The sequence below is a fragment of the Peromyscus californicus genome, unplaced genomic scaffold (genome assembly GCF_007827085.1).
Source record: "Peromyscus californicus insignis strain IS unplaced genomic scaffold, ASM782708v3 Scaffold_11__1_contigs__length_118956290, whole genome shotgun sequence".
Taxonomy (NCBI): domain Eukaryota; kingdom Metazoa; phylum Chordata; class Mammalia; order Rodentia; family Cricetidae; genus Peromyscus; species Peromyscus californicus.
Window position 1 is genome coordinate 48,951,625 of NW_026294402.1, and position 11,317 is coordinate 48,962,941.

The 11,317-nt window shown below is 51.0% G+C and overlaps 1 protein-coding gene across 1 annotated transcript; it reads left to right on the top strand.

The window, feature by feature from the left end:
* Window positions 1-90: 90 nt before the first annotated feature.
* On the top strand, window positions 91-10,974 carry Sh2d7 (SH2 domain containing 7). The gene is made up of 5 exons (XM_052760608.1): window positions 91-344; window positions 888-977; window positions 4,102-4,267; window positions 4,506-4,718; window positions 8,105-10,974. The coding sequence occupies exons 1-5, from the start codon at window positions 169-171 to the stop codon at window positions 8,843-8,845; spliced, it is 1,386 nt and encodes a 461-aa protein (XP_052616568.1). The 5' UTR covers window positions 91-168; the 3' UTR covers window positions 8,846-10,974.
* The last annotated feature ends 343 nt before the right edge of the window (window positions 10,975-11,317 follow it).

The following is an 11,317-nucleotide window of genomic DNA, read 5'->3' on the forward strand; positions in this document are numbered from 1 at the left end:
TCCTGAAGCTTCCCAGAAGAGAACCATCTGCCAGTCCAGAGGTAATAGGACTCCTGTGTGCTTCAGGCGTCGGTGAGGGTGTGGGTTCAGGCAAATGAGCCGCATCCCACACAGATATAAAGGACTGCAGCCATCATCAGGACTTATTGCCCATCAGTATTCACCAGGATGGAGGGCGGCCCAGAGCAGCTGCATCTGGCCAAGGCACTAGGGGAGGCTGGGGATGGGAGGGACTTGACTGAAATCCAGGAGCTGGCCCTGAAGTGGTTCATGGAGACACAGGCCCCCTCTATCCTGCAAAATGGAGCTCTGCCCCCCTGGTTTCATGGATTCATCACTCGCAAGTAAGGCTGCCCCTGACAACATGGCCAGCATGGCCCACAGTTCCTCAGGGCTGAGAATATCGCCCAAGGATTCTGGAACTCTGGGCTCCTGAAATTTCCTCACTAGGCAGGACACTGGGGGTCAAGGGGGACAGATTGAGGAAGCTTCTGAAGGCAGGTCTGAAGGGCATTTCTCTAGTGAAGTCTTTGTAGCTATGGGAAGGACAGAAAGTAGACCATGTGGGGGCTGGGCATGTTTAGATGAGTTCTGAGTATCTTGGCGAAAGTTAAAAGACTGTGCCATATATCAGCACTGAAATGCTATTGTAACTAAGCTAGAGAACTGACCAGGAAACCTAGACACATGGTTATCCTGGCATAGGGACCAGAATGTGGGATTTGGTAATCTGTGCTTGGGAATATTTGTGTGCACAGATCACACCTGAGAGGCCTCAGAGCCTCAGAGGTCTAAGAAGGTTCTCTAGATCCTGAGGCAGGTCTAATTCAGGCTGCTTGGCTATTGTGAGAGTACAGGCTCCAGTTAATGGCATGTCCTCTGTCCAGGCAGACAGAGCAGCTACTCAGGGACAAAGCTCTTGGTTCCTTCCTCATCCGCCTCAGTGACCGGGCTGTCGGCTACATCCTGTCTTATAGGTAAGTGGGAGGCCCGCTATGAAGGGGCAAGCAGACTCCAGACTCCATACCCCAGAGCCTGCTGACAAAATGGAGTCCCAGAAGCCCACTGTCTGGTTCTCCCTGGGCCCTGACTCCATGATTCATCCAACCCGTGCTTGGCCAACCCTTTCAGAGCAGCAGCACTGACCATCGCCAAGGATGGTGCTGCAGCCTTCAAAGGGACAAGGAGAGCCAGATAAAACACCTTCCTGGTGAGCACCGATGAACGCTGAGCCCAGCAAAGGAGGAACGGCTATCTGCTAGTGGGAAGAGGGCACAGCTGGGTATAAGGAAGTCTTCTAGCAGATGGACTGGCATGAGCGGAAGTGTAGGATTTTGGGAGCCCCAGATCCCTGGGTGCAGCAGGATACAGGGTATGTGGGAACAGGATAGCCTTGGATGAGAATTCTGACACAAAGAAGCGGTCCAGGCAGACTGCCACTTCACCAGGGCCCTCCTTACAGCATAAGGAGGGAGAACTGGAGATAGTCTAGAGATGGGAAGACTGTGGGGACCCACGCCACCAGCTGAACATGAAGATCTTGGGTCTTAGTCTAAAGGTGAGAAGGCTATGGGGACCCACGCCACCAAATGAATATGAAGATCTTGGGTCTTACTAATGTAAGGCTATGAGACCAAAGAGGAGGAGACATGGGCCTAGTCCAAAGTCAGAGGTGATGACTATGAACCCTGGCCTGAACGGAGGCCGAGTTGGGGAGGTCAAAGGCTCCCTCTGGAGACCTGGAAGGAGGCCAGGGCTGCAGGGCAAACTTCCAAGTCCTCAGATTCTGAGTCAAATTATGTGCACAGACTCTCCTTGTTCAGATCCTAACCCGGAGAAAGCTTCTCTGCCATCTCATAGGTAAAGCAGGAAGATTATAGTTACTGTCACAGGACTGTTGGAAATGCTCAGTAAGATGATGCATTTGAAAGTGCCTGGCACAGGCTGCACAAACCTTGGAAGAGCTAAACAAATGTTAACCACTGATCAATACTCATTTCCCCCCATGCACTATTTTGGGTACTTGGAAATATAATAAGTAAGCTTTTTCAGATCTCTTTTCAGTTTGGATCTACTTTTATTATGTATTTCTTTGAGTTTCTCTCTCCCTCATGAGACCTTAGGCAGAGGGCCACCTCACAAAAGACAGCAAGAAGAGGTGCTCAGAGAAATATAAACAGTCAAAAGGAGCAGCAGAGTCCAGAGATGAGCCAGCATGGTGACTCCCTGATTCACACCAGGAGTGTCACGGCCATCCCTGGTTTTCCTACCGTTGGCACAAGGCATGTTGATATCCAAATGGGGGAAAAAGTGGTCACTATCTCACACAAGGTACAAAAACTAATAACTATACATGGATCATAGATCCAAGATAGAAAACAATAACCTTTCTTAAAGGAAACAAGCAAACACTTCAATAAACTAACCAACTGCCCATGAAAATGGGATAAACAAAAATTTCTTAGACACAAAAAGCTCTCACTATAAAAGACCAATAAATTTGGATGTGAAGGCAATCTGGCTGTGACATCTGTCACCCCACAGGATGGATTCAGCTGATCTGGGTGGTTAGACGGAGTGTCTCCTTCCTCCTTCAGCATAACATGTTCATCCTTCCTGAAGCATGCTTGGTTGAGGAGAACGACCTTCCCAGAGCAGAAGACTGATAACTTTGATTTCCTTTGTGTGTGTGTGTGTGTGTGTGTGTGTGTGTGTGTGTGTGTGAAATACGTATATACGTGTGTCTTTTGATCAGTCTTGCTCCTGCTAATCTTTGGCACATTCTCAGTAGAAATGAGCACATGCGTTCACCAAAAGATATGCACAACATCTATATTTACAACAATCTCAATAATGAAATAGCCTAAATACCCAATAGACTATGAGTTTTCTATCAGATGAGACACTCCACATAACTTTTGAAAGGAAGAAGCTAAATCTACTTGGACCTCAGTGAATCTGAAAAACACGTTGAGAGAAGGAAGTGAGATACAAATGAGGACTTTTGCATAATTTCCATTTATTGGAAATTCCATAAAGGAAGAAATGTACCTATGGCAATAGGGTCAGAAAGAGGCCACCTGTGGGGCATTGGCAGGGAGGGGCTAGGCGAGGTTTTATATCCTGATCTGCATGTGGTTACAGGGGCATTTTTATGTAGAAATTCACCTTGCTGCACACCCGTGTGTGCTCAGGGTTTAAATCATTCTTCCATTAAAACAAGGAAAATGAAGAGGGTGAGGCTTTATAGGAGGGGAGGTCCAGTTGTTCCAGAGGATGGGGCCAGGTGAAGCTGAATGGTAAGGTGCAGGGTTGGCTCTTGTCTTTACTGGCAGCTTCGATATTTTCTTCCTCATTGTTTTTATGTTTATGGGTTGTTTTGTTTTGTTTTGTTTTGTTTTTCATTCATTTTGAGCTTCTAAAATACTGTACTAGCCAAGCATAGTAGCTCATACCTATTGTCCCAGCACTGGGGAGGCTGGGGCAGGAGGATCCGCCTGAGTTTGAGGCCAGCCTGGACTACACAGCTGTAGGCCAGCTTGGGCTATAAAGTGAGATCTTCTCTCAAAAATAAATGAGTGAATAATTAAAGGATTTAAAGTTAAGATAGATAAGTAAATAGGTCTGGGAGCACTGTTTACTCTTACAGTACTTGCACAGCCTGTGTGAGGCCCTAGGTTTGACCCCCAGTACCACAAAAAAAAAAAAAGAGAGAGAGAGAGATAAATTATTGCATTAGTAAATCTGATGAGCAAGATTTGGGGTGCCCTTGTTTTGGGCTCAATGAGTGTCTCAATCACTCTAGTCCCAGCCCTGCCCTCCCCAAGAACAAGCTCAGGTTCTTCCCAAGGCCCCAGACATTTGAAACAGCTCCCCCTCCACCACCCCTCCATACACACCCCACCCCTACCCCCTCACCCCTCCACCCACCCCATCCACCCCACCCCCACCCCCTGCCCCAGTTCCCTGAGGAACACCATAGATGCACATGGAGAGGGCAGCCCTTGGTCAGATGAGTCTGTACTGGATGGAAATCCTCAGGGCAGAGCTGGCCCACTTGCAGCCAGCAACCCAACTAGCCCATGTGTAATTGTGTTACAGGGGTAGTGACCGCTGCCGCCATTTTGTCATCAACCAGCTCCGAAATCGACGTTACCTTGTCTCAGGAGACACCCTCAGTCACAGCACCCTGGAAGAGCTCCTACGCCATTACCAGGAAGTGCAGCTTGAGCCTTTTGGGGAGACCCTTGCTGCTGCTTGCCCACGGGTAGGCACCTTCTTCCCAGGGTGAGGGAGGTAGGATGGGGTGTCTGGGCTTGGGGTGGCAATTACCCAGGAACATCCTATCAAGGGAACTCAGAGGAGTCATGGCCTTCATTCAAAAGAGTACCTTAGTCAAGGTCAAGAACCTAGTGGGATGTTTCCATCCCTTTCCTACTGTCCTGAGGACAGTTGGAGGCTGCCAGTGTATGACCATAAGCCTGTTATATCCTCACTGCCTCCAGCTAGAGGAAAATGACCTGTATGACGCTGTCAACACGGGCCTCCAGCAAACTAATCTAGGCCTGGAAAATCCAGCTGCCATGGAATTTCCCACCGTGGTTCCTGACAAGGCCACCAGCCCTCGCCTTCCTGCAAAGCCCCAGGTCTCCTTCCTGCACACCAAGAAAGGCCTGGATGTGAGTCCCTGGACTGTCTCAAAAGAAGAAAGTGCAGAGGTGAGGTGGATTCTGTGCTATACAGGCTGATGGCTACAAGCCCGGGATGTGGGGGTCCTACCACAGTCAGGTTCTTAGAAACCACCAGAGCAGTATCTTCAGGCATAGAGGGTGAGCATCAGGCCCACCGTATTAAGAAGCACAACCAGGTGTCAGTCCCTGGTGATCTGCCAACACTATGGCCTGCCCTGGTCAGCTGGATGGATTTCAAACCTAGATAAGACTCTTCCATTTTCTCACTGTAAGGCTTTGTATGAGGCATGAACTCTCTGAATCTACTTACCATTCTTGACATTCTTGGGAGGTCTCAATGAGAACAGTTATGAGATATCTGAAAATCACTTAGCAAACTATAAAGTGGGATGTCTGTATGATGGGATAGGCTCAGAGAATGTCCTTGATACATAGAGCACAGCATGCCAAGGACTTGTTTTTGTTGTTGCCTTTTTGTTTTGTTTTGTTTTGTTTGTTTTTCAAGACAGAATTTCTCTGTGTAGCTTTGGCTGTCCTGGAACTCACTCTGTAGACCAGACTGGCCTTGAACTCACAGATCCACCTCCCTCTGTCTCCCGAGTGCTGGGATTAAAGACATATGACACCACATGCCAAGGACTTCTTATGCTCAGAATAAAATCTAAAATCCTCAGAATCTACAAGAGCATCTCCAGTATCCAGAATCTCCCTCCCTTCCTCACCATGGCCCCACTGGCCTTCTAGATCTTTCTTAAACCCACAAACCTTTGAACTCACTATATATCTTGCCTGTGTCTCTTCTTACCAGAGAGTGACCGCACTCATACTCATACTGCATTCTGTCTCTCCTCAAAAAAAGGCCACCTGAGCTACAGGACATGTCACCTTTCCCACCTGAGCTACAGAACATGCCACCTTTCCCACCTGACCTACCTACAGAACATGTCACCTTTCCCACCTGAGCTACAGAATATGTCACCTTTCCCACCTACCTACCTACAGGACTGTCACTTTTCCCACCTGAGCTACAGAACATGCCACCTTTCCCACATGACCTACAGAACATGCCACCTTTCCCACCTGACCTACCTACAGGACATGTCACCTTTCCCACCTGACCTACCTACAGGACATGCCACCTTTCCCACCTGACCTACCTACAGGACATGCCACCTTTCCCACCTGACCTACCTACAGGACATGCCACCTTTCCCACCTGACCTACCTACAGGACATGCCACCTTTCCCACCTGACCTACCTACAGGACATGCCACCTTTCCCACCTGACCTACCTACAGGACATGTCACCTTTCCCACCTGACCTACCTACAGGACATGTCACCTTTCCCACCTGACCTACCTACAGGACATGCCACCTTTCCCACCTGACCTACCTACAGGACATGCCACCTTTCCCACCTGACCTACCTACAGGACATGCCACCTTTCCCACCTGACCTACCTACAGGACATGTCACCTTTCCCACCTGACCTACCTACAGGACATGCCACCTTTCCCACCTGACCTACCTACAGGACATGCCACCTTTCCCACCTGACCTACCTACAGGACATGCCACCTTTCCCACCTGACCTACCTACAGGACATGCCACCTTTCCCACCTGACCTACCTACAGGACATGTCACCTTTCCCACCTGACCTACCTACAGGACATGCCACCTTTCCCACCTGACCTACCTACAGGACATGCCACCTTTCCCACCTGACCTACCTACAGGACATGCCACCTTTCCCACCTGACCTACCTACAGGACATGCCACCTTTCCCACCTGACCTACCTACAGGACATGCCACCTTTCCCACCTGACCTACCTACAGGACATGCCACCTTTCCCACCTGACCTACCTACAGGACATGCCACCTTTCCCACCTGACCTACCTACAGGACATGCCACCTTTCCCACCTGACCTACCTACAGGACATGCCACCTTTCCCACCTGACCTACCTACAGGACATGCCACCTTTCCCACCTGACCTACCTACAGGACATGTCACCTTTCCCACCTGACCTACCTACAGGACATGCCACCTTTCCCACCTGACCTACCTACAGGACATGCCACCTTTCCCACCTGACCTACCTACAGGACATGCCACCTTTCCCACCTGACCTACCTACAGGACATGCCACCTTTCCCACCTGACCTACCTACAGGACATGCCACCTTTCCCACCTGACCTACCTACAGGACATGCCACCTTTCCCACCTGACCTACCTACAGGACATGCCACCTTTCCCACCTGACCTACCTACAGGACATGCCACCTTTCCCACCTGACCTACCTACAGGACATGCCACCTTTCCCACCTGACCTACCTACAGGACATGCCACCTTTCCCACCTGACCTACCTACAGGACATGCCACCTTTCCCACCTGACCTACCTACAGGACATGCCACCTTTCACACCTGACCTACCTACAGGACATGCCACCTTTCCCACCTGACCTACCTACAGGACATGTCACCTTTCCCACCTGACCTACCTACAGGACATGTCACCTTTCCCACCTGACCTACCTACAGGACATGCCACCTTTCCCACCTGACCTACCTACAGGACATGCCACCTTTCCCACCTGACCTACCTACAGGACATGTCACCTTTCCCACCTGTTATTTTCTCTACTCTATTACTGCTTTGCTCTCCACAGCACTGATCATGAGGTGACATGACATTACCTATGACACAGTCCTATATCATGTATCATATACTATATCAAGTCCTTGTACACTCTGTAGCTCAGCCCCATGGTGCTTGTTTCCAGATTAGAATGTAAACTCAAACTGGCCTCAGGACTTAAGACTACCTATCATAGCTGGGCCGTGGTGGCACATGCCTTTGATCCCAGCACTCAGGAGGCAGAGGCAGGTAGTATATCTCTGTGAGTTCGAGGCCAGCCTGGTCTACAGAGTGAGTTCCAGGACAGTCAGGGCTGTTATACAGAGAAGCTCTGTCTTGAAAAACTAAAAAAAAAAAAAAAAAAAAAAGGACTGCCTGTCATACAGTTGGTACTCAGCAAATATTTGTTGAAAGGGTCCGTGAGTGATGGGCTTGGAATAAAGCTACTCTGAAAGGGTATATAGCAGTGCGTGGGTGGGCTTGTGGGGCCCTGGGGGAACAAATGGACCATACTGGAGGCAGGAGGACCAGACAGGATGAGTTTGCGTTGGCTGTTGAGCTGGTTACCTTGGATGCCAAGGTAAAGATTGTACTTAGAATCCTAGAGCCAGGAAACACGAACGTCATGAACCAGCTCCTGCATATGATAGGCAAACTGAAGCAAAAGAGGGAAGGAGGTTTGTAAAGACAGCTCAGGGGGTGTGAGGTCACAGCAACAACAGGGTGCCTTTTAAAACATTCTCTGTCCCTCTCTCCCAGGCACCCACTAGAGCGCCCCCCATTCCCCAGAGGAGTCCCTCTCTTCTGGATGAGCCTTCTGCAGGCCCCAGTGATATCATTTACGCAGACCTGAAGAAGACAAACCGCGCACAGCAAGGCCTGGGCACAGAGGTGTCCGGCAGACACAGGCCAGCTCCAGCTGGCAGCCTGGCTTGTTCCCCAGGCAGGAAGCCCTCAAGGAATCTCTCAGATGAAGACCAGAACAATTTCAATAGCCCAGAGCCTGCCCCGTCTTGGGTGAAGACAGACCAGTGTGCTACAATACCTTACAGTTCCTTAGGATTGCCCCTGCCCCCCAATTCTGAGGCCCTGGGACCACGGGCTACTATTTGGAAGCAGGGGTTTCGAAAGCTGAGCCACGATGAGGCTCAATCCTCCTCTGAGGCCAGCTCTACGGATACCTACCAGCTTGTTGGAACAGCAGGCCTACGACAGGAGAGTAGGGATAGACCAGACCAAGGAGGCAGCCCTTATGAGCAGATTCCAACCTGCTGGCAAAGCACTACTAAGTTCCCATACCCTGGAACCAGTCCCACCTACAGCCAACTATCAGGGCCCATGAACTATGGCTATGAGAAGATCTCAGGGACCTCTCAGCTCCCAGAGCCAGGGAACACCTATGAGCAAATCCCAGCCTCCAAGAACAAGGACACTGGACGGGTGCACAAGGTGAGTTCCCTGAGGGGGTGGGTGGTCAGGTCCTTACAAAACACCTGGTGAGCCAGACATGGAGGCACACGTCTTTAATTCCAGCACTAGAGTAGCAGACGCAGGAGGGGTTTTGTGAGTTTGAGTCCAGCCTGGCTTACACAGTGAACTCTAGGACAGCCAGGACTATGTAGAGAGAACCTGTGTGGGGTCAAGCATGAGCAGGTCACTGCTGGTGCTCAGCAGGGCCCAGAACTTTTCCACCTGGTCATGTAAGGGTGGGAGAAGCAGCTGCTAGATCATGGGGTAAAATGGGGGCTTCTAGCCCACCTAAGAGCTTCCTCTATGGTAGAGCACTGCCGGGGTTTCTCACAACCCACAGCAGGGCTGTCAGAACCACTGGGAGGCAGAAAGGAGGCCCTTGGCGGTAGTCATGAATAAGCAGCTCTCTAGCCTGTGGCTTTGGCCATGACAATTTCCCTGATGATTAGGTAGGGCTGCCAAATTCACCAAGATAAAAATACAAGGCATCTAGTTAAATTTGAATTGCACAGAAACCAGTAGTTTTGCTATGTCTCAAAAAATCATAACCGTTTATTTACCTAGAACTCAGATTTAACTGGGCAGCATGTATTTTTACTTGGCAACGCTACCCAAGCTCTCTTTTCCTTGTCTGTAAAATGGGCTGACCATCTGGTTATGCCCAGGGCAGCTGCCCAAGGAACAATGTCCCACATCCTTTCCTGGCAAGACACCGTCAGAGGTGGCTCTTAGTGAGTAGGGAGACTCTGTCTGAGGATTCATGATAGAGAGGAGGAGAGCATGGGGGATGGGTGGTTAGAACACCAGAGGGAGGTGGCTGCTCCTGGGTGCCAGGGAGGCAGATGAGCCCACCCACCCCCTCCCCAATTCCTCAGCTGCCTATACTGGTGAACAATAGGAATGGAAAGGTCCTTCTTTCCTGTGGACACAGCCTCAAGTCCAGGGAAAGCTGAAACTTCCCTCTCCTGGCCTGAACTGGGACATCCTGAGCTTCAAAGCGAAAGGCCTCTAGGGAACCAGCTCCTCCCTCAGGGCAGGGCTGTGACCTCCTGCTCTAGCTCTTATCCCCAACATTTTCTGAGGTGTTGATCCCCTCAGACTTAGTCAGTGGACTGTCCTTTAAGGACCTCAGAAGCCATGTCTGCCCTTCCCCCTAGATGTTCCCATGTCCTCTTCTAACCCTGGCAGTCCGGTATATAACCCCTCCTCTCCTCCATCCTGTCCCACCAGGGCATAGCAAGGCCCCAGCTGGCAGGATGGAGCAGGAAGACCAGGACATACCCTGGAGGGAAGACGATGCCCTGCAGTAATTTCCACCTCTTTTTACAGTCCTCCTTCCCACCACCCTTCCTCAGTCAGACACAGGCAAAGCCTCATCTTAAATGTGAAGGCTGAATGTGGGGTTTGGGGCCCCAGAGAAGCTGGTGGGAGCCATATCAGCATTGTATCCTGGCATCGTTTTTCCAGCTTGGGCCTCACCCCAGACCTGAGCTAAGAGCTTCTAAGCCTGGGCCTTCCCCTCTCTGCTGGGGAGCCCAGGCCCCAACCTCTTTCTCTTTCTTCCAGCCTGACAAGTTCCGGAGGCTCTTCTTCACAGACAAGAAGCACAAATGCTGAGGGAGACCTGGCATCCAGGCCACACCAGGGATCACTAGATACCCTCAGCTCAGCTGAAGGTGTGATGCAACCAGCCACTGTGGAACCAGGCTCTGGGGTGCAGCCTAGGCACCTGCCTGGAAGGCACGGGAGAGACCTTGCCACCGCCTGCGACTCCTGGATGTGTCCTCAATGCTGTCCATCCACAGAGTGAAGGAACTAAGGCCAGCGAGAGCGGGGACGAACCAAAGGAAGGGTTGGGTGAACACGTAGAGGCCAGGGCTGAGGAACACATAGAGCCCGCCTCATACCTCAGATACTTAGCTAGCATGTGGCAGGCCCCTTGCCAAGACACACTGCCTTCTTCCAACGGCCTAAATGACACCATGCTATTAGTCCTGAGAACAAAACCAGCTCCCTTCCTCATGGTCTTGCCAGGCGATAGGGAGAAGGCCAGGAGCCACATCCTCTGTACCTGCCCCACCCCAGGAGGATTAGAGTAAGAAGCTGGGTCCAGCCAAGGTCCAGCTTAAAAGCCATGCTTTACCCAGCAGCAGGCTGGGCCCCTGGGAACTCCCCCCCCCCCCCCCCCCCCCCCCCGTCTTCCCGGCCAACTCCTCCATCTTTACCCTAGCTTCACTACACAAGCTCCTAGCTTGTGCTGCAGATGAAGAAACTGAGACCCAGAAACTTATTTGAGGACATAGCTGGTGAGGATCTGAACAGAGACCCCTCATTAAGGCAGGCCTGAACTGGGGATGCACTGCTGGGCAACATCTGGAGCCAGTTAGGGGACACTTGATGCCATGCCTATGTGAGCAGGTCACCTCTGCCTGCCCTCTGCCTCCAGCCAGTCCTGAACTTTGAATCAACCTAGATTCCTCCATGGAACCCACCATCAGCCTG